Source organism: Plecotus auritus (assembly GCF_963455305.1).
Source record: "Plecotus auritus genome assembly, chromosome: 6".
NCBI lineage: Eukaryota > Metazoa > Chordata > Mammalia > Chiroptera > Vespertilionidae > Plecotus > Plecotus auritus.
Window position 1 is genome coordinate 77347859 of NC_137773.1, and position 24769 is coordinate 77372627.

At 34.7% G+C, this 24769-nt stretch overlaps 1 protein-coding gene across 2 annotated transcripts in view; it reads right to left on the reverse strand.

Moving 5' to 3' along the window:
- GLRA3 (glycine receptor alpha 3) overlaps nucleotides 1–24769 on the reverse strand; it is a gene marked incomplete at its 3' end in the record, with an annotated part of 150957 nt that overhangs the window by 27969 nt on the left and 98219 nt on the right. For both annotated transcript variants that reach the window (XM_080672708.1, XM_080672707.1), the window contains exons 6-7: nucleotides 12593–12730; nucleotides 8854–9068 (exon numbers count right to left, since the gene is read on the reverse strand). In XM_080672708.1, coding sequence (XP_080528834.1) covers nucleotides 8854–9068; nucleotides 12593–12730 — 353 coding nt within the window. The remainder of the gene's footprint in view (nucleotides 1–8853; nucleotides 9069–12592; nucleotides 12731–24769) is intronic.

Genomic DNA, 24769 nt, shown 5'->3' on the forward strand with positions numbered 1-24769 from the left:
CCAGAGTGGTTCAGTTGGTTGGGCGTAGTCCCATGCACAAAAAAGTTGCAGGTTCGATTCCCGCTCAGGGCACATGCCCAGCTTGTGGGCTCAATCATGTTTCTTTCTCTCTTTCCCTTCTTCTCTCTCTCTCTAAAAAAAAAAATCTGAAAAAAAGGACTAAGAGATTTTGAAAGGTGACCTGGTTATCTCTGATTTCTGCTGTAGCCATGGTGCAGCTATGGGAGTTTTACAATCATCTGTTTTATAGGACATGACTCAAGTTAACACTTAGATGAAACTGTAAGATCTAATTGTTGTTGGAAATGATTCTTAGGTACATGCTGTTAGTTACTGGCATTTCTTAATATATTGATTTTTTTGACCTGCTCAGTTAAGGTTGAATTATATTGTTGACTTCTCTCTCCTCTGCATTTTGGTTTTGGATGTTTTGTGTTTCCATAACATCATCTTTATTGTAATAATGTACTTCCTATGCCCTTGTTTTCTGAGGTCTAAGGCCTTTATTTATAACTTCAAACAGAAATGAAAAAGACATTAAGCCTGGTAGGTGCTTTCCATACTGATTTTTTTGGACCAAATTATTTATTCTACTGGGAAAGGAGAGTTTTGCAACCATTATTATCTGTCAGGAGTGTTTGTGTTATGGTTCTAGGATATACGTGAATGCAGTAAAGGGAGTTTAAGACATTATTTAAGTAAAATTATCTCAAAGTTGCATATACATATTTTTGTTTTTAAATTTACTTTGATGCTAAAGCTAATGCATTATGCCATTTCAAAACTATTTTAAACTCTGTGATTGATTATATACTTTTTTCTAATTATGCCTTCAGATTTAAGAATTTATGTAGTGTTTCTTTGTCAATGTCAACTACAGAGGACATGCTTGATAACTGCTAATTTTCAGCTTAATGAGATCTAGTAAGCCCAGTAAATGTAGGCTTTAAAGTCAAGTGTAGAACAAGATATATCTATCAATACCCATTCCTCTCATTATAGGATTTACCTATGTTTAGGAATTATCTGTTTAAAAAGCACTTATAAAGTTGGATGATATTCATTTGCATTATGTCTCATGATTTTAACAAAAAAGTATGAATAATTCTCTCATTTTCTGTGCCTTTTTCTTTTTCTTTTTTCCCCCTAATGAATGTAATATAGAACCAAATTATTATGTTCAATGAAAATTTTTATTTTTTTTATTTTTTTTTTTTTAAATATATTTTATTGATTTTTTACAGAGAGGAAGAGAGGAAGGGAGAGGGATAGAGAGTTAGAAACATCGATGAGAGAGAAACATCGATCAGCTGCCTCTTGCACGCCCCCTTCTGGGGATGTGCCCGCAACCAAGGTACATGCCCTTGACCGGAATCGAACCTGGGACCCTTGAGTCCGCAGGCCGACGCTCTATCCACTGAGCCAAACCGGTTTTGGCCAATGAAAATTTTTAAAAAATTAAATGTATTGCCCACATCAAAAATTGTATTATAAAGTATATTACTTGTTAAATACTGTCACATTAATAAACTTTAAATGAACCCACTTGCATCACATTTGTACTAAACTTTATTGAAGTATATTTTGACTGGATATTAGAATCTTGTATTTAAATGGTGAGGACCAAAATATTACTAAGAGCAATAGTTACTAATTGCGATGTTAATAGGAAAACCTGACTACTCTGCAGCCCCTCCCCCCATTTACATCATTGCTGACATTTACGACTTCCTCTCCTTTAAAACTGCAGGGTATTTTTGAGAAAGATAATAACATATATTTTGAGAACTAATTAGATAAGAACACAATAGTGAATAGAAATCCTTCATTTTTTTCTTGTTGATTTTTTTAATGTTACTTATAGATCTCTGTGCACTCACACAATCATGCTATTCAAATAAAAAAATAACCATTCAATTTATATTTTCTAACAGCTGTAATCACTTGTATAGTTGGCATCTTTATGAAAAATAAAAACTTAATATGTTTTCTAAGAACCGATATTTTTATTATGCTGTAAGAAAGATATATGCAATATTTAAATTCTTTTTCATTAATTTGGTAATTCGCAGGTGAAAAACAGTGCTCTGCATTAATAAAGAGTAATTTAAGTTCTCACATTCTTTTAGAGAGATGAAAAAATGACATACTCTTGCTTTTCAAATTAAGTCAATATTTAAAGGCTCAGTACTAAGTAAATGTTTAAATAGACACATACTGTGTACTGAGTTACACTCTACGGATCAAAATACATACAAGATAGTTTGTTCTTTCAAAAAACTACTCCTCGTGGGTTTCACAGACAAAGTGAATGGGGGGGAAGTGAGAGGAAATAATTTAGGATAAACAGCTTTTGGTGCAGAATTTGTAATTTTCATCAGCTACTGGCTTCCGTGAAATATTTACTTGAATTGATTAGCCACCTTTGAAATTTCACGTGTTTCTTATTTTTTAATGATTGGTAGCTCTAATGCCAAAGGAAATGGCCATAGTGGTGGGGGCAGAATGGAGAAATCACGTAGAATCTTCCCACTTTCCTTTCTCTACCCCTTCTTCCCCTCTTGTTTTCCTTAGTATTGTTGATAGGACAGATTCGGGTCTAAGAAAGGAGATGGAAAGTTTTAGCCATAGCAGTATCTGAGGTAGATAAGACTATTTGTTGACAATCCCTTTTTCCTCCCTTTCTCTCCTAGGCTTCCGTGGGCGGGGAGTACAGTCCCCCACCTGTTATGACTTAGGGGATGAGAACAGAAGTGACTGTTCACCTTTCATGTTTCTGCTCACCCTCTTGCTTTCCTGCACTCCTCCATGGGAAAAGCGTGCTATCGGTACCCGAGGTCCCAAAATGGGAAGACCCAGGGAGAGGGCCTGCACCCACTGTGCAGCCTAGATCCAAGCCCATCCTAAGTCAGCCCATCTCAGACAAGCCCAGAAGAGGGAGAGGCAAAGCGTAGGCCTCTGAGCAAGAAAAAACCTGATAAGCCATTGAGATTTGGAGATTGTTTGTAACACAAAATAATTGCAATATACCTGCATTGAAGCAGTGCCTATCGCCCCATGAATCTCATAATGTATTGTGTTAAGAGCTAGGGTTTGGATGAACTTGGAATCTAGAGATTCCCCCATCCCTGCCAAGTTTATGTCTGGGTGGGTGTGAGTATGTGAGTGTGCATGTGTGTGCATGCACATATCTTTCTGTTTGACATCCTAATTTCAAGGGTCTCTGATATGATAATGGGTTTGAAGCTCATTTCTAAAAGACTAAACTAGTGTGTACATGGTGACACTCATGTATTTCTGTGAATGATACAAAATAGAAAACACGAACCAGAACTAGACCTTAGCAGGTCCCTATGAAACAGAATGAAAAAGGAATGGGAGTAGATCTCTAATAGGAAATAACTGATCTTTGGAAGCAGAAAAGAAGGGGTAAAGTGTATGTAATATTGTAGAATACCCATGCTTTCCCAGAGTTCCCTACTGTGGGTTCATTCTAGAATCCATAGTTTCTAAATTAAAATAATATTTTGTCCCTTCTCTTTTATTTCTAGCCATCCCCATGCTTACTAAAGAATATAATTCCCCCAGATCCAAGATCTTAACAAGGTATTAGTATAAATCAAATTTATACTAAAAATAATTAAGTAATTATTACCATCCCCTTTTTTACCCTGATTAAACTTAACCCTTCCAGGAAAGATTTTTACATCTCTTTAAAATACCACACAATGTTGAGATCTCAAAGAGTATGGAAGAAAGTTTGGGGTGAGTGGCTCTTACCTTTAACTAAACTGAATACTTGTTCTGCATATGGGGTAGATGTGGCCATGGGGAAAGAAAGGAGAGAGAACACTTTATGTATTCAAGTCCATTTCCAACAAGAGGAGGAGGACCAGCCACAAATACATCTTTTCCTCCTCTTTCTGGGCTTTCATTTATACTTAGGAAAATTATCTCTATCCAGCTACAGTTTACTCCTTGAAGTCTGAGGCCTACATGTCCTTGGTCAGAAATTTAGAAGTTTTTGACTTTTTTGACAATTCCATGTGGTTATCTTATAAGGCTCTCAGAATTAAAATGTTCAACCAGAGATCAGTTACCTTCACCAAACTCCCCCATCAGTATCTATCACAACTACTTGACCAGTTACTCACCCAAATGTTATGCTTCACTCCTGCCTTTTCATCAATCCTCAATGTCCAGTTCATGAATAAATCATGTCTATTTCACCCCCAAATACACCTTCACAAAAAATATCTATCTCTGCTGCTACCAACCCAGCCAGACCATCATCTGCTCTGGACGACAATAGTTTGCTCTCCTTCCACTTCCACCCCTTCTATCTATCTCCACAGGGAAGTCAGAGCGATCGCACAGCTTATTAAAATCCTTCCAAAACCACCCCAAATAAACCTAATCTTTACCACGGCCCACAGTCACAACCGTTTTCTCATTCACTCTTCTCCAGTATTAGGAAGTGTTCATCAAAATATACAACTTTAAAAAGTTGTTCCCGCCCTGACCGGTTTGGCTCAGTGGATAGAGCGTCGGCCTGCATACTGAAGGGTCCCAGGTTCGATTCCGGTCAAGGGCATGTACCTTGGTTGCTGGCACATCCCCAGTGGGAGGTGTGCAGGAGGCAGCTGATCAATGTTTCTCTCTCATGGATGTTTCTAACTCTCTATCCCTCTCTCTTCCTCTCTGTAAAAAAATCAATAAAATATATTAAAAAAAAAAAAAAGTTGTTCTCAAGAGAATGCATTGTCACCCTCACTGGGCCACTGATGAAGGCACTGCAGAAATGCCAAGTAGTTTCAAGTTCCAAGAAATGAATCACAGGAGTCTTCTTGCTTTGGGCTATTACATGCTTCATTTATCACGACAAGGTAGAGGCCAGTGTCAGAGAGGGCTCTCAGCTCTATAGTTCTCAAGGTGCAGGCTAAAGCATGTTCTTTAAGACTTTCTACTCTGAGTCCTTCGTATTCTACAGGAGATTATTAGCAAAGAGCCAGGACAAAACACTAAGTAGTTATCATAAATTAATGATTTATTGTTTCTTCCTCCAACGCCTGATAATCTGATAGTTTTCCTGAATTTAATTTGTTTTCCTGCTTCCTAGATTTTGTCAGTAGGACAATGGTGCTTGTTTTAGTGGTAAGTCTTTCTGGCATGTGAGAGTTCTTTTGTGAGGTTGAGAGTAGCACATCTTAAGGTACAAGGTTTCAGACATCTGTTTTTAAATGCAAATGTGAGACACTTGCATCTCGCCTTTCTAGTCCCTCCCCACCCCATCACAGAATCAGAATTTTTAAGAAATGTTCTACTCTTTTAAATGATTTCATCTCAATAGCTTAATTCTTGTTTATTCTGGCTATTCACCATCTGCCTTCCCTGAATTCTAATGTATTTAACTGAATATGCTCAACCTTCCATTCCTCAACTATCGCAAAGCCTAAAATGATATGGTCACCTTCTCTTAAAATATCACCTTACTAATCAATTCTTTTTTGTGGCTTGGAATGAAATGTTATCACATTTCCAGTGGTCATTGTCCCTATAATTTGAGAGATGTAGAGGTTTTTTACACATTTATGTATATAATTAAACTCAGAGTGAAAAGTGCATTCTTTCCCTGAGATCACAGTGAAATAAATGCCTTAAAAATCTTTCCTAATTTTTGAGAAAAAGTTTGAAGTCATCCCAATCCTTCTTTTCCTTAAAAACAAAACAAAAAACAAAAAAAAACGCGTGTCTTCATTTATTTTTTTATAATTTATTGATTTTTAAAATTTCTGCTTCCTCCACTCAAATAATCTTTATGATCTCCCAATGCTGCCTTAATCTCTGTATCCAAATATCTTTATGTTGTGCCTCTTAGAAGCTGAACTTTCCTAATATAAAGCATTTTGTGTTCTTTCTGGTTGCCAACTTACAGAACAAATGAACTTTGATTTCTGTTTAGCTCATGAGGAAAATCAATAAGGAAACTGGCAATTTCCTTTACAAATTACTCAGAGAGGCCTTGAGACATTGAGACATAAACAGGAGTTGGCAAAAGTAGGTCTAGAGTTGTTCCTATGGAAAAAGATATGCAGATTATGATGATTATAATAGCTTTAATAACTCAAAAGAATGTCACAATGCAACCATAAACCTGCTTTTGCCCACCACTGTATAAATAAGCTTTGAGATGAATTAGTTTAATCTTATATGCAGATTTACAATTTTCACTAAGACAATTGTGGACGAAAGGAGCCACATGCTAACCTGACAAGCTCAGGGGAGGCCTGCGTGGCAGTCTTGCAAACTCAGAGACCTAAAATAACCACAAAAGATGGTTTGAAAATTAAATATTTAACTACAAACAGGTTATAGTGGGTAGTCATGTCCTAGGCCGATATTTTCCCTGACAAAGATCAACTTAGATCTTTACTGAGCCATTTGCCTTTTTGCCTCTAAGATAACATATCTGTGAGATGTCTGGGTAACTTGTAACTTCCTTTTTACCCCGGACCCCTCAGGGCACAACAAATGGCACCAGGACATTGCCTCATTGTTATTGTTATCAAGTTAATCATCAACTGTTAATTACGTTAAAGTATCCTGTATCCATCTCTGTAAAAGAAGCACATGCCCATCATTTAACTTTTTACCCTATCCCAGAGGTTTCCCCGCTTTGCTTTATCCCACCTCCCTAATCTATCACCAGTGAATTTCATGTAACCCACCTACGTCCCTTTCCTTTGATTGCAATGTATAAATACAGATGTAACCCTCCATTCTCGGGAGCATTATCTCAATTCACTGAGGTTCTGCTTCCCGGCATATGTCGACAGTTTGGCTCAAATAAAGTCACAAAAAATCTTTACAGGTTTCAATTTTTTTTTCGTTAACACAATATTTTACAAAACACTAGTTGATATGCATAATTTTGAAAATACAATTCAGTGTTTAAAAAACAAACCTTATTTTGAAAGGCAACCATTAGATCTTAGCAAGGCAGAGGGAGCATTGCTAAATATCAAGTTCTTCCCATATTAAATAACATTTTTAGTAATAAAATATTCTGTCATCAACTTTTATTTATTGGAACATTTTAATCTAATAAATTGAAACATAGAATGCAATTCATAGGAAGGGTTATGGGAGTCATGAATGTATATTTACAATGTACTTGGCATTGTAATTAGATTGCATCAAATGCACACGAAAAGTGAATACCATTTTTAAAAAATATATTTTTATTGATTTCAGAGAGAAATGGAGAGGGGGAGAGAGATAGAAACATCAATGATGAGAGAGAATCATTGATCAGCTGCCTCCTGCACATTCCACACTGTGAATCAAGCCCGCAACCAGGGCATGTGCCCCGACTGGGAATTGAACTGTGACCTACTGGTCCATAGGTTGATGCTCAACCACTGAGCCACACCAGTGGGGTAAGAGAATATTGTTTTATTATATTTCTGTCATTGCAAAGGAAATAGAGAAGCTTGTTGCAAGTTAGATAGAATTACTTAATTTAGAGAGGAGAAATGTCTTTCTTAGAAGTCATTGAGAAGAAGAAAATAATTGTCTATTGTTACGTTGTTAAATAGATGAAAAGAGAGACTATGTTGTATTTCAACATATCTTCTGAAAAAAACGGGGTCTTTTACAAACCTCATAAAGAAAACAGTTTATTTTAATACTGGCAGCACAGCATGGCCTAAAATTGTGGTATTAGATAAGCTTTATTTTTTTTATTGACCTGTGGCTGCTTAAAAGGCAGAGGGGAAAAAACACACCCCAAAATAATATATTTAACTCAGAGTACAGCAATATTGGCACTCCCAATATTTTACACCTGTGAAAGTGTAATTGCTATACATTTTGCTGATGGGAAATTTAACAATACATTTCAATGCTTACAGCTATTTAAGCAGCAATTCCAGTTCTAAGAATTTACACTAAGAAAAGGATACAAATAGATATAAAATTATATATGTGCATGTATATATGTGTGCACATGTATATGTATGCATATTTACAATATTCATTATATGAATGTTTATTATTGTGTTAGTCCTAATAGTAAGTATATTATTATGGTACATCCATACAATGGAGTATTGTGCTTTTATTTAAAATTACTGTATAGCCCGGCTGGCATGACTCAGTGGTTGAGCATCAACTTATCAACCAAGAGGTCACGGTTTGATTCCTGGTCAGGGCGCATGCCTGGGTTGTGGGCTGGATCCCCAGTGTGGGGCATGCAGGAGGCAGCTGATCAATGATTCTCTCTCATCATTAATGTTTCTCTCTCTCTCTCTCTCTTCCTCTCTGAAATCAATAAAAATATTTTTTAAAGTAAATAAATAATAGAGTTACTGTTTAGATTTACTTTATGTATTTGATAGGTTTCTAAATGTAAAACAATTTATACATATAAAATTCTATAGTGTATGAGAGTATTATTGATGTTTAAATAATTAAGGGTCATAACTATGAATATATGATATCATTGGTTTGCAAAATTTTTTCTTTCTTTTTTTCATTTATCTTTATTGTTGAGAGTATTATAGATGTCCCCCATACTACCCCCATCCACCTTCCCAACCCTCCCCAGGCCTTCATCACACTATTGTCTGTGTTCATCAATTATGCATATGTGCAAATTATTTTTCTTTATCAATTTTTATGTTTTACAAATGTTTCTGCCTTGGTCATTACTTAAAAATCAGTAATGAATAATAAGTACTAATGAAAAAGATCTGACAAAAACTAACACATATATATGTATCTATATATGACTATGCATCTATACATATTTGTGCTAATTAATATATTTGTATGTCCATTGTGTGCACTTACCTTTGGTAAGGAAGCTCGAGATCCTGAACTCTGTGTGGTCATAGTCAGCACAGTAGTTATTCCCAAAGCTACCCTGGCCGGAGCAGCATCCATATTGATCCAGAATGAAACCCACGACAGAATAACAATCAGGAGACTGGGAATATACATCTGGATCAGATAGTATCCCATTTGTCGTTCAAGATGGAATCGCACTTCTATACATGTAAACTTTCCTGATTGATTGCAAAATAAAGACAGTAATTGGTAAAAGTAGGTCTTTGTTTTGGCATCAAATCTCACAGGTTCCCCTCCCCCCCCCCATAATTTTGTCCTAAAATTTTCCATTACAATAAAAAGGGATCCTAAATCATATATGCAAATCCATTTCTGAAATGTATTTTTTCTTGTTTTTCTGCTAGCATCTAGAAGCAACAAGAGAACGTACTGTTTCAGGAAATAGTATAGTATTCTTATTACTTCACACTTGGTTAACACTGCATACTTGTCAAACTACTCAAAGGTCTATTATTTCACTTGATTCTAACAAATACCTCTGAGATGGATGAGGGAAATTACTCAGTGACTGTAATGTTTTTTTCTTGTTCATTGACTGTTTCTGGTGCTTTCAAGTATTTATTTAGAGTCGGGTACTACTATTTGTTCCAGAAGCCTTTACATTGACTTTAAAGTCAGTGCTAAAGGATAAAAACAATTAAAGTTGACTAGTTCCTTAAATGCAATATCTGTAATTTATTTTATGCATTGATAATTTAGAAACTATTAATGCTAACAAATAGGAAAACATATTATTTCCCATTGATAACTTCAAACATAACTTAAGAACACACCTAATAAAAAGAAACCTAAGATACATTTGTCCTATATATTCACATCTTTGTGTCTCTATTAGAATAATTAATAGAGGCATAAATTGTGGTTTAATTAAACATTTTGTCGATATTTCTGTTTATGTCCTGGTTCTATTCCCTACTCTATTGCCATGTTACCTCTCCTTAAAATAACTGTTTATCTGAACCATCTAACTCTTGTTTTTATTCTTCCCTTATTCAAACTATTTTAAGAAGGATAAGGTCAGGGAGTTAATACACTGGTTTTTCTTTAAGGGACATTCTCTAATCTTATTATAAGAGAAAGAATCAAAGAGCACAGCTGGGAAAATTGCTAGTATATATATATTGCTAGTGTAGGGTTCAGTACATAATTTCTATTATTGTGACCTGAGCCACATGCTACAGTATTGCATGGTCTGGGCTGCAGGAAGAAGGGATGGATGAGATTCCAGAGCTTAAAAGTCTTAACAGAGTTTCATAAACTCTGGGAAAGTTGGATTCCACTCTTAAGTGTCTAGTAGTCAGAAACATATATGCCAGCTACACGTGATCCTTTTATCAATTTATCAAATACATACAGAATTCGGAACCATTCTTGAAGTATATGAAAATACTTTAGATGTTTAAAACTCTTAAAATATAATTTTTTAAAGTTTTTCTTTAAAATAATGAAATAAAATAGAGCAAGAATAATAAGGCATTTTCATGATGTAACTGTTAAATAATTCAAGTAATCTCATGGTGTAATCAGTAACAATTGCTAACCATTTGGGTACTTTGAATACATTCTTTACAGTTCATATGATTCTCAAGAAAAAGGAGCCCTCATTGTGAGGATATGTTTAACATGGTGACTATAGTTGGTAACATTGAACTGTATAATTGAAATTTGCTAGGAGTCTAGAACTTAAATGTTTTTGCATGCACACAACAAGTAAATATGGGAGGTGATGAAAATGTTGATGAACTCAATGGGGGGAATCATTTCACAGTGTATATTTATATCAAATCATCACGTTATACACTAATGATCTTACAATTTTAGTCAATTATCCCTCAATAAAATTGGAGGGTAAGCATTTTTGCTGATATAGATCTAAAGGAAAGTTTTCTACCCTAATCGGTTTGGCTCAGTAGATAGAGTGTCGACCTGCGGACTCAAGGGTCCCAGGTTCGATTCCTGTCAAGGGCATGTACCTTGGTTGTGGGCACATACCCAGTAGGGAGTGTGCAGGAGGCAGCTGATCGATGTTTCTCTCTCACTGATGTTTCTAACTCTCTATCCCTCCCCCCTTCCTCTCTGTATAAAATCAATAAAATATTTTTTTTAAAAGGAAAATTTTCCTGTTTAGAGTAAAACGGTTTCTCTCCCCCTTCCTCCTGGGGTGGACAGGCTTTTAATATTCTCACATGTACAGACAAATTTTCCATATTAAAATCCACTCTATTATTTTCCTCAATAAATATTCATTGAGCATTTGTGTACTTCAGCAGATCCCAGAAATACAGAAATGAAGAGATACAATCCTTAGCTTTATTAATGTATGGTAATGAGAGAAACAGATAACATATAAGTAAACATGTCAATTGAAGGTATAATTTCAGACAGTGAGAGCAGGAGGAGGAAGGGAGTGGATGTGGGTGTTTAACATGTGCTGGTGATGAAAAGTCATTTGAAGAGCAGCCTTGAAGTATGTGAGAGTACTAGGTTTGGGATAATTTGGGGAAAGAGGCTTGTGTATAGAAGAAAGAGCAAGTACAAAGGACCTGAAGCAGGAATGAGAGTGGCGAATATGAGAAAGTGAGCCAGTGTAACCATGTACAGAGCAAGGCAAAGAGAAGCAGAAGAGGGTTTGGGGCAAGAGACACCACCAAGTTTGTGACACCCTGTTACAGCAGCCTGAAGAAACAAATCCACCACCCCAAAACAACTCTAGATACTTTCTAGCATTTCTCTGAAAGTTCTTTGTCATTAAAACTGCCCCTAGATGGTTGAGCAAGGACACTGGTGTTGACCTGTCTGCTCTTTGTTGTTGTGTAGAGATGTTAAACTTGAACTCTCTACTAAATTAATATGAGCCTCCCTCCTGAGGAACTGTGATAAGGGGTGAGAAAATGGTAGCAACTTTCTCACCTGACTGTGAATTGGTTAAGAAGTAAAAAAGATTAGAGGCCATGTATGGTAAAAGGTCAGATCACAGTTCTGGGAAATGCTGAGCCCAAGAAGAATCAGTTACTGTAATAAAGTAACTGATGCAGCGGAGACGCCATGCATTAACCACACAGGAGGGATGCCTCCGTGGAGGACAGTTTAACAGAATATGTGGGAATAGGTTAGACAGTTAGTATAGATATTATGGAATACCCCGTGTCAGTTGAGAGAGGTGAGCAGATCTCATGAATGTACTGAATCTTTCAATCCTTTATGTGAATATTTGGCTTCTATCCTCAAAGGCAAAATATACTGTGTCAGTGTGAATAGTAGGTGCTTAAGTAACCATACCTTAAATGCATGAAATTGTGGCCAAAACTTTAGGCAACTGATGTCTTAAAAATTTAAAAAGCAATTTCTTTCATTTTGTTAACAAACACAATGTTTACATCCCAAGAAACATTAAAAGTAAATTTTATTATTCACATAGAAATTAAAGAAACTTTTTTTGGAAACATCATTACTATGTAATTATGAGTTTTTCACACAAAAAATAATTAAATGTAATTAAACACTGAACATTTCTTTGGTCCCATACAAAAATAGGCAATAAGTCAAAGCACCTGTAACTTCCTATTTTTCTGCTCCATCACTATGGAAAACATTGAGCTATAAATAGTGAAAATAATTAACCTAGCACTACAATTAAGAAACATCTGACTATCATAAAACCACAAGTTGTAATGAAGCATACCTGTGTTGTAATGTTTAGTGCAGTATCGTAAATCTTTCTCTTCTTTCAACAGAAATTGGGGCAGAGTGAGTCCTTCTGCCACTTGTACAGGTGCCTCATCTTGCCATTCAAAAATGAGGTCATTCATTGTGTATCCAACTAGGCAAAGCATAATAAATTATATATATATATATATATATATATATATATATATATATGGCATTAAAGGGCATTCAAAGAGATGAAAAAGCACACACACTACTTGTACTACTTGTACAGTTTATAGTACATGGGATGGGAAGACCAAACACTGTTACCTTAACTCTATCAATTGAACTATTCAATCTCACAAAAGTCCACTGAAATCTATTCATATGGAATATTTATCAAATAATGTAATAAAGTGTAGTAAGCTACTAATAAGTATAACATACATATACATCCTTTCCTTGGTATGGGCAACTACTGGATTAATTCAACAATTCATTTTGGTTCTACTCCATTGGATTTCTGCTCACCGTCTCTCAAATTATTCAGGACTTTTTCAACTGAAATTGAAATTGTCACTGGTTAGGGAAGGACCTCAACTATAATAATAAAGGGGGAGAGGGGGTAGAGAAGTACCAGAGCTGATACCTTCCTTAATTTAATAACTATTTTAGTTTATGGTATCTGAGTCTAGGTTCCAGGTCCCAAAATGAACAAAATAATATTTTAAATAGAAATGTCTGCTATTCAGGAAAAAATAAGAGTACAAAGAAAATCCACATAGAATAGTTTGTGGAGGAAAAAAACTCTTGCACTTACTGTGAGTTCAGGAGGGAATGAACTAATGTATTTTGCAATAAGTAGGCACCTTCTAGCAAATTAAATTTCCCATTTCTATTGGAGAAGTACTTAAGAAAGAGCAGAATTTTATATTTTCCTTCCTTCTGAGTGAGAACTTGTTTAAATGTACATTTGGAAGCTGCTGCAGATCAATGGAACCCGTAGCGGAGCCTTGTTACAATGCACAACCACCACAGAGGCAGAAAGAGAGGCAGCAGGTCTGGTCTCCGAACTAAGTCAAGTGTTTCAGGTAAAGGAAGCAGAAGCTCTAGGTCCAAGAAGCAAGGGAAACTGTCTCCAACAAATTTTAGAGTCAGCTTGCTTGGTGCACATTAGGCTAAACAGAACAATGGGTAAGGGAGGGAACTGATCACTCTTCCCCCTCCCCCCAGTATCTGGAAAAGAATAGGTTAAGCTGTGGTGGGAGTGACTTAACTCAGAGACCCAACTGCACCCACTGACTCTTGGGAACACCTGGCATCAGCAACTCCCCTGGCAATGGGGATGGTAGTCACAAGGACATCAGTGATTAGACGATCTCTTTAGATTACCTGGATTTTGCTGTCAAACTTAATAGCAGCACTACCATCAGTGTAATGGATCCTTATAGAGCATGCACTACTTGGTAGAGTTTGTAAAGTCATCGAGACTGCAGGGGTACATCTGAATTCTGGTTCCAGACAGATATGGGAGATATAGAGTCTGCAAGACTATGCTCTAGACCACTGGACATAGCACAGCAAGGACTTATGCTGGACTCACTCATACTGGAATATATTTCATTGAACCCTTCAAGTAATGATTGGGTTGCTAATCATAGAAGGTTTTACTTTTAAGTCCTTTGATGTATTCATTATAAATACCATTTTACATAGAGAGAAAATAGATGCACATTTCTCAAGGATTAAAAGATAGTAAAATAGGCACCAATTCTTATTTGCTTCTAGATAAGACATGTACCTTATCCTTCCATACCTGAAATCTCTAAAGACACAATATGGGCAGTTTTGTCCCAATTTAGACAGATAAATGGAGAAACGAACTGAAACCTCATTTTGTTTTTACATTCTACATTTTTCTTAGGGGTTTCTGTGAAAAGAACCGCGCCCTCTGAAATTCCTTCAAAAACAAGCTTTCATTAGTCTCCAATGCCACACATAGGGAACATATTTAGTTTGCTCTTGTTTAATCATCCACATGAAATGATTAAGGTATGGGCATTTCATAATCAAACTATGCTTCTTCATTAAGGTCCATAATATATTTAAGATGGAAATCAGAGGAAAAATAGTACAATGGCATGTTTAAGGGATAATTCATTATTCTGAGCAACTTACTAGATATCCAAGGAAAATAACTAAATGAGAATTTTGCTTCAATAAACCTTCAAACATAGCTTTAAAAAAATCAATACTCTTCTACACAGTTCAAAGTGTTTTAACATCCTTACACTTTCGGTTGGCAGACTTTTATACAAGTCTGAGATTGTAAAGGAGAATAGACTGGCTAAGGAGATCAATGTTGTGAGTTGAATTGCCTTGTACTGTAATAAGCTTCACAGCAAAAGGAACCTTATTCAGGGAACATTAACCTTAACTTCAGCCAGAAATCTCATATGGCAGCTGCAGTGAAACGTAAACAAATAGCTCGATGCAACCAAAAATTGCTTCTTCAACAAGTATTTGTTGAGCACCAACTGCATGTAAGGCATCCGGCTGGGCATCAGGGAATGTGAGGTGTTGTGGCCAGGTAGAAAATAAGTGACGTGGGAGAGGTACGAAGTGGTGTGTGCCTTCAGAAGGGGGATCTGTCATACCCACTTGAGTTGCATCTTGAGAAAAGGCAGGACCCGTGTATCAAGAATGTGAGAGGGCAAAGGAAACAGCATCACCCATTGAAAGAAACTGCGAACTCCCAAGGTTTATAACAGATCTAGCAATAACTTCATTGGTCTAGAGCCAGTTTGCATAAAGGAGCGTATGGAATGAAGAGATAAATTAATGTCAAGTGGTGTAAAGTTTAAATTCTAGGTTGAAAGGTTCAATCTTTAAAAATTCCCTGTGGGCAATGATAAACAATTGAATCTTTTGAGCAGGGAAGTGACGTGACAAGAATTGTGCTTTAGAAACATTACTCCAGCAGGATCCTTTCATGGAATTCACAAGGTCTGAAGTGCTTTATAATCATAAGACATAATTTACGTTTTTCACTGTGTTGACATTTGCCCAGATGGTGAAAAAACAATGGTGGGTAAAAGTTCTGGTGCGTTAGCATAATTAAAGGCAGTGGCACCAAACTGCTGGCGGTGATTGTGCTCTCTAGCTCCATATATCACAGCAAGAACAATGCACTTCTATTTAAGAATGTTCTTGATCCTTGATGGATAATTTTATCAAATTTTGACCCTTATATAAATAACTTTTACAATTCTGTGTGTCAAAATCGGAAATGCGTAGCAAGCAAGTCAGCTGCATACTATACTATAATAATTCTTTTAAGGAAAAGCCCTGGCATGATTGATTTGAGGGCAAACCAGCTGGTTTTCCTTGAAATAAAACAAAACACAAAACACACCATGTCTGGCAAACTGTGAATATTATAATTAGGTTTATGGCAGACCATTTTCTTAAAAATAAAGGAAGTGAGTGAACCTATCACACCCAGGTCAACGACTGATTTGTTGTCAATGATAGACTTGTGCTTTCAAGTCATAACTAGAATTTTGAAAAAGTTATTATCCCAATACTTAAAGAGTTTTTGATGAGTTTCAAGGTGACATTAACAAATGTGACCTTTCAATATGGTACAATGATGTGTGCCAATGTTTGGAAAATATGAATAACTCATTAAGCTACCATTTTCTAAATGACCAAAGCATGATGTTAAAAACCATGCATAGGGTCAGACCAGTGTGGCTCAGTAGTTGAGCGTCAATCTATGAGCCAGGAAATCACAGTTCGATTCCCAGTCAGGGCACATGCCTGGGTTGCGGGATTGATCACCAGTGGGGGGGCATGCAGGAGGCAGCCGATCAATGATTCTCTCTCATCATTGACGTTTCTATCTCTCTCTCCCTCTCGCTTCCTCTCTGAAATCAATAAAAAGAAATATATTTTTAAAAAATCATGCATAGGTAAAAGATCCATTCAACATGCAAGCTAGAGAAGTGGATTTTAATTTACAAGAGTATGGAGAGTTCATTGATATGGTTTCCAATTTTGCATGCAACTAACCTTTAAAGAACTACCACCTTCAGAAAATAAAGATATTTGTGTGTTTTGATGGATTGTTTTGTGTGTGTGTTTTTCTTTTTTGCATATTATAGAATTTCCTTCTTTTAAAGGCTGAATAGCATTCTTTTGTATGCATATACATTTTCTTTACCCATTAACCTGTCAATGGGCTCATAGGTTTCTCTGTACCTTGGCTTTTTTGAATAAACATAGAAGGGCTAATATTTTTTTGTGATCCTGATTTTAATTATTTTGGATAAATGTCCAGAAGTGGGATTACTGGATCACATGGTAGTTCTGCTTTTAATTTTGCAATAATAGGGATGAACTTTGAGGATATAATACTAATTCAAATAAGCCAGTCATAGAAAGATGAATATTGTGTGATTTCACTTATATGAGGTATCTAAAGTAGTCAAATTCATATAATCAGAAAGTGGAATGGTGGTTGCAAGGAGCTGGGGAGAAAGAAATGAGTCAATAAGCATAAAATTTTAGTCAAACAAGATGAATAAGCTCTAGAGACCTGTTGTTACAACCTCGTACTTACAGTCAACATAACACACTGTACACAAAAAATTGTTAAGAGTGTACATCTCATGCTACATGTTCTTAACACAATTAAGATGAATTATTTTTTTAAAGGTTTTTAAATCAGAGCAAAATAATCTGAAAGAAAATTTCTCCACCAATTTGTGCTAAAATGAGGATTCTAATTTACTGAAATATTACCTCTTACTTATATTCCTAGTGGACCATTGCCAAAGAATGAGAATTTTTTTCTTTGTCTTCTCAAGTGTGCAAACAAACCTTTTCAAAAATTTTTTTTTAATTTTTTGTCAAAATTAGAAAGTAATTAAATGTGTATTTAAATGAGAATAAAAAGTTAAAGAAATTTTTAAAGTTTCCAATCTAAGCCACAAATAGCTTACACACAGTCTTTGCTTATAGCTCATGTCACTACAGTAGCCTTCTCTGACGATCGTATAAAATACTTGTCCTCCAATCAGTTGACGGTCACCCTTTCCTCTTTATTTTTCCCATAAAACTTATCTTTGCCTGAAATGGTATATGTTGATCAAGCTTTAATTTTGTTTACTGTCTTCATAGCATCCTAGGATTTAAACTTTATTCTGTTTTGGTCACTGGCATGTTTCCCAGTACCTAAAATAGTATGTGGCTTATAGAAGGAGCTTGAAACTACTACACACCTATTGGTATGTACAAAGTCCAGAACAGCACCACCACCAAATACTGATAAGATTGTGGAGCAAAATAACTCTTTCATTGCTGGTGTGAATACAAAAATGATAGAGTAACAGTTTAGAGGTTTCTTACAAAAGTCAACATACGCTTACCATTAGATCCAGTAATCATTGTTTAATATTCACCCAAATGAGTTGAAAACATGTCCACACAAATTTATAACAGCTTTATGCATAATTGCCCAAACTTGCAAACAATCAAGATGTCCTTCAGTGGTACATTCAGACAATGGAATATTATTCAGTGCTAAAAGAAATGAACTAGCAAGCCATGTAAAGACCTGGAGTAAACCACCATGCATTTAAAGGACTATAAATTCTGAAATAAATGCTGATTACCAAGTGGAAGAAGCTAACCTCCAAAGGCTACATCCTACTAAGACTACATGACATTGTGCAAAAGGCAAAGCTATGGAGGCAGTAAAAAAAAATAAATAAATGGTTACCAGGGGTTTGGGTATGGGGAGGGAAGAAAGAATAGGCAGAAGACTAAGAACATTTAGGGCAGTGAAGCTATTTTGTATGATACTATAAAGGGATATATGCTATTATAAATTTGCCAAAATTTAGAGAATTTAACCATCAAAAGTGAACTCTGATGTATGTTTATGGATCATAATAAACGTACCACTCTGATGTGGGGTATCGATATTGAGAAAATCTGTGCCTGTGTGTGGGGCAGGGATGTGATTGGAAAATCTTCACTTTATGACCAGGTTTGCTGGGAAACGAAAACTGTTATAAAAAATAATGTCTATTTAACAAACCAAATCTCACCAATAAAGACAATTCAAATATTACAAATAAGAAAAAATAATATTATTGAAATGTGGCCTTGGATTCAATTTTACTGATCCATTAATTTAACAAATAATTACTGAGTGCCACTCCATATAAGTACATAAGTATGTTAATGTGCCAGAACCACAAAATGACCTGGCTCCAATCAAGACGCTCATAGTTTAGTGGTAGCTGACAGTAAAACAGATAAACTGACAGATTGTGGAGTCCTACAGAAATAAGCAGAGAGGTTGATGAGAGCTCAGGAAAGGGTCCTAACCTAAACTGAAGGGTAGAATCAGATAAAGTTAAAGGGAAGACTGTAATGATGAAAAGTGTAGCAGGGTTAAAATAAATATTTACCATATTCAGATGTGAAAATAAAAGAACATTTGTTTTCAACTCCTTGACAATGCATCTAAATGTGGCACCTCCATTCCATCTGATTAGGGTGGACTTCAGGGACAGCAACTCAAATTGACCAATTGAAAATGACAAATCTCTTTCTGGGAGCTTAGTCTTAAGAGAAAATGTTCAGTCTTTCAAGATTTCTCTTTTTCTTCCTTTTTTTCTTGTCAAGAAGCCACTTGCTTATAAGAAGGCTAACCATACATCTTTGTTTGCCAAGAAATCCCTAGATTACTTCTTCTTTCCTCATGGTCTCTCTGACTTAGCACTTGTTCTAATTTTTGTTGTTCTTTTATAGATTAAGTATTATTGTTAATCACTTTTAAAATACATCATTATTGGTTTGATAGGTCTTCAATTTTACTTCAAGATTCTCCCATGGTATAAAAGAGTCTGAGACTATTTTAATGTTTAAATGTTAGGCTAAATTTATAAAACAGCCAATATTAGCAATGGTCCATATGTCATTACCAGACCCTTTAAGTAACAAAGAAACTAACATCATTTTCAGGGCAGCTAACTCCTGATCTGAGTAGTGGCAGAAGTTTTCTCAACTTTGTTCCCCCTGCTGGCCACTTGGTGTACAAAACGGAGACATCTGTGAAGTATCCGTGAATGCCAAAGTGTTGTGGAAAATTATGTTAGTTGTAAGTGAAGGTTGAGTAGTGCTGCCATGGACTGTATAAAAAGTAATCTGAATGCTTTGAGATCAACAAACATGTATTTATTTTATGATTGGCAACACTCACATTTTGTAAAAAACCCTTCAGGCAGCAATGGGCTAAAAGAAATGAAGGTTCATATTTATTTAAAACTTAAGCATTGGGTTTACATTTCACAAGAAAGTTGATGGTGAATGTGCAACTTGAACATTTAACATTTACGTAAAGGGGCTACATGGATAGCATTATCCATGTAAAATCCAAAAGACACTAATGAGCTGAAAACACATCAGCATTTATTTCAGAATTTACAGTCCTTTAAAGAATACTGCCCAAAGATGATAATCGAATATGTGCATTTACAGGGGGAGCATTTACATGTCTATAATAATAAAAGCATAATATGCTAACTAGACAGGGTGTCCTTCCAGACGTCCTTCTGGAAGACCTTCTGGATGAAGCTGGGGCTGTGAGGGAAACCCAGGTCCCAGGTGCCAGAGGGAAGCCAGTGCCAGCAGCCAGGGGAAGGAAGGTCTACTCTTGCACAAATTTCATGCATCGGGCCTCTAGTCACTTTATAAAAACAAGTTTTTATTTAGATCAAATTATTTTTTTCTGAATTAATTTCACTTTGTTGATATCAAGTTTTCTTGGAAAAGTGCATAACAGAAAATTTGCATGCAAGTAAGTAAGATTAGTCTCATTCCCTGCTTCAAAGAGAAAGTTGGCTAAATTAATTTTAAATGTGTTTTATTTTTAAATTCAAATCTTTAATCCAAGTATGCTTTTGGAATTGCATTTGTTGAAGATAAAATACCAGATGGACTTGTAAATCCTATTGTAAAGTCTCTCTTAAAATCATTTAAAAAGTTCAACATTGAAAATAAATGTCACTTATTTGTGATGGAGCTGAATAAAATGTTTGTTGGAACTCATCACTGTGGTACAAACTATGTGCCTTGTAAATTAAAAAACAAACTATGGAGTTGCAATATTTTTGGAATTAGTTGTGATACATTTGATTTATTTTATGTTCATAAATTCTGTTACATTCTATCAATTGAAGAGAAGCTGTAGCTGTTAAAATTTACAACTTTTTAACGTAAACACAGAGTAACTAAACTATAATTTTTGTGTGTAATAAAGCTGATGTTGAATTAAAATAATATCTCATCATGACACAACATATTTTTTCTATTTACTGCTTGTCATTAGTTAATTTTTTTAAAAAATTGACTATTTAAAGAAATATTTGTAAATATATCTGGAACTCATCACACAATGATGAGTTCCAGATATATTTACAAATATTCCGATATATTCTGTAATGCTATTGAGCTTTTGGTAAATGGGTTCTCTAAATTTTGGTTGTATTGTTCAAAATGGGTTGGAAATATTTAATCAAAATTATTTTATAAATAGAGCACTAAATTTTTAGATTCTAAATATTTTTAGCAAATAGGATTTATTAAAATGAAGTTTCTAAACCGGAACACATTGAGATTCATCCCTACAGTAGAAAGGGAAAAACAGTAAGGTCTTAAATAATGCATTTATATTTTAAATTTAAGAATTGTGCTATGGAATACATTAGCTTAAGGGGAGATTATATTGATGTATTGCTTGTTTTTAATTAGGTAACTTACATTGAAATGAAATTAAATTAAGATGACATATTTTCTAGCATCTAAATTAGCAAAGAATTTAAAAGTATTCCTAAATAGAAGCACCTACTTTGATTGAGTAGTGTCCCATAAACATATTAATTGCTAAACAGTACTCTTATTCAAGACAAAGACAATATCTATAAAAATATATGGGCTGAAATAGGTTACCTATTTCAACAAAAAAGTTAAACCAGACTTTGGAATTATCAAATATTTTAGCTATCACAACTATATAGATTATTTTCTCAATTAAAAAATTGATAGTCTACACAGTCAGATCAATTGCCAGTATAAAAATTTGAAAATATAAACATTAAATCATCATTATTGAAAAACAGAAATGATTGCAATAAAGATACAGACATGCTATGGTCTAGGGTAAAAAGACTCATTATTGTGAAAATGTTATTCTCCCATAAAAAATCTACAATATTAACTCAATTTAAATAAAAACCTGCCCTACCCAGTTTTCTCAGTGGTTAGAGCACCAGCCCTCTGACTGAAGGGTACTGGGTTCGATTCTGGTCAAGGACACATACTTTGGTTGCAGGCTCAATCCCCTGCCTTGGTCAGGGCGTGTGGGGTAGGTAACCAATCGATATGTCTCTCTCACATCAATTTTTCTCTACCTGTTTCATCCACTCTCTCTAAAAATCAATGGAAAAAAATCCTCAGGTAATGTTTAACAAAATAAAATTAAAAATCCTAATGTAATTTTCAACTGTAAATTAATCTGAAGTATAAAAGTGCATGCACAGCAATGGCAATTTTGAAAAATAAAACGTCAATAAGCAAGAAAATGGTGATGGAAGGAGACTTGCTTGAGGTGGTGAACACATAATACAATATACAGATGATGTATTATAGAATTGTACATCTAAGACCTACATAATTTTATTAACCAATGTCACCCCAATATATTCAAGAAAAAAGGTCAAGAAGCAGACCTGCCTAAAAAAGGACACGTTATATAAATAAAGCTATGGTGTTTAAATAACTTCAGCTTTGGAGCCTCTGTACCCATTAGGTAAATGGCACAGAACAGAGTCCAGAATCAGACGCATATATGGAAATTTAAAGTAAAAATGACATTTCAAATCATATGGAAACATTTTTAATAAGAGAGAATGGGGAAAATGTCTACCTTCTTAGAAAAAGATTTACACAAAAATGTAGTCTACCTGTGTTTAAAATGTAAGCATGACCTGTGCTATAAAATTCCTGTGTTAAATATATATTTTAGTATTTTGGGTATATGGGAGGCATAATTGATTAAGAAAAAGATTTTATTATATATATTTATATATTTACAACCATCTGTAGTATGAAAGGTATCATAAAGTTAAAATTTTGAGGACATATACAAAATAACACATATAAATAAAAATGAAAAGATAATCTCATATAAAATCAGAGACAGTTTAAACAAAAAACAGACTGAAGAAAGAGTAATGGCCACTAAGTATGCAGAACAAAGAAAGCTCAGCCTCAGGGAGAAAAAGACACGATGGAATACAATGTTATATTCATCAGATTAGAAAAAAAAAAAACTTTAAATCTGAAGCAAGATGGCCATGTTAATATGTTTTGTACAAAATATTATTTTTAAACTATCTATATTTTTATGTTTGAAATGTCTTTCATATTTATACCACAGAAAGAATATAAAAAAAGGGGTCAGGAAGCAAATTTGAAAGTGGATAACAGTGAAGAGGATTTTGAGTTGAGTTTCAGTTAATTTGTTTGTTTTTGTTTGTTTTTCAGTTTCTAGTGTTTAAATTTTCCAGTACAAACATGTTGATTTTTTAAGACATCATTCAAATGTATTGTCTTATCCTCTTTAAAAATCAAATGATCTGTAGTCATTTTAAAAATAGCTTAAAAGACTACAAAAGTGAAAAAGAGGTTATTACTAAGTATTTTATATCATGAGTAGTATACTATAAAATAAATACTCATTCAAAGGGAAAATGTGGCCTGTGAAATTAAGTTTAAAATGAGTTTTGAGATTTTTTAATATTAAAGATTCACATTCAGTTTTAAAAGTGAACTAGAATCATATTTGACCCAATTTATTCAATTGAAAGAGAAAGAGAGAAAGAGAGAGAGAGAGAGAGAGAGAGAGAGAGAGAGAGAGAGAGAGAGAGAGACACTAAGATTTCTGGGTTTGACCCAGCTTGCAAATTCTTATGTTTTTAACTAGCAGCTGGAATTTTAAAAACAAAAGGAAGAAAATGCTCACACTTGGCACATGTCTGCTGATTATTGCCAGGAGAAATATCACTCAAGTAAATTTTATTGACCTGACAAGGAACAACTGCTATGTCAAAATGTATTTAATTAAAACATTTTTATTCATAATTTATACACTTAATTTAAATACATTTACCATAGTCAGGTTGTTATATGTGGTTTCATTTACATTATAGGCCTGCTAAATTATCTTTCTAGTGATTGCACTTTCTCTAAAACTCTCTAGTGTGACTAACCTATACTCATTATTCTGCTATTTGACTGCATTTCTCTTTGAAGACCTAAAACACTTTATTACAGACCACAGATGTAATCTTTTTCCCTCTTTCTCTCAGACAATGGTGGAAATATAATTTTGACTTAACTGCTTTTTTTCAAATGACAATTACACTGAAAATTTTATTCACATTTCTCAAAACTTCACAAAATTAGCACACATTGAACATCCAGTGTTTTAAAGTTCTTATGAGAAATCTCAACTAAAATAAAATGATGACCTGATCATGAGCCCTGTTCATGACGACTGGATGGATTTCTGCCCTAGGAGAGGATATAAGAGGGCTTGTCTGAGTGCCTCTTTGGAATAAACTCCAGCTTATGGAAAAACATTGTCTGGCCACCAGAAGGCTGGAGGTTCAGATCTACTCACATTTATGAAATAACTTATTTCATAGACCTAAACTATAAAAACAGACTCTACAAGCAAACATCAGTTTGGCAATATCTAAAAGTTGAGTAATGTTTTGAGTAGAGAATAGAAAGGCACTATAATAATCTTTTTACTAGCCTCAGGATGTTTTGATGCCTGATCTTTCAGGATAACTAGTCATTTATAAGGACCACAACTATCTAATCCTTGGGAAGGAAGTCCTGAATAATATTAGCAAGAAGACCCACTTCAAATTCTTATTTCCAGAAGATTTGAAGAGTATTATTATCAAATAGCAGAAATTTTAACATGATTACATAAATACCAGAGAATTAAATTATAAATTTCTCTTCAAGGTGAAATATTATAAAATGTCTTTCACTGCAATACATTCATTAAAATGCAGTAGAGAATACAATAAGTTCGGAGAGAAGATAACTCAGTTTGAATTAT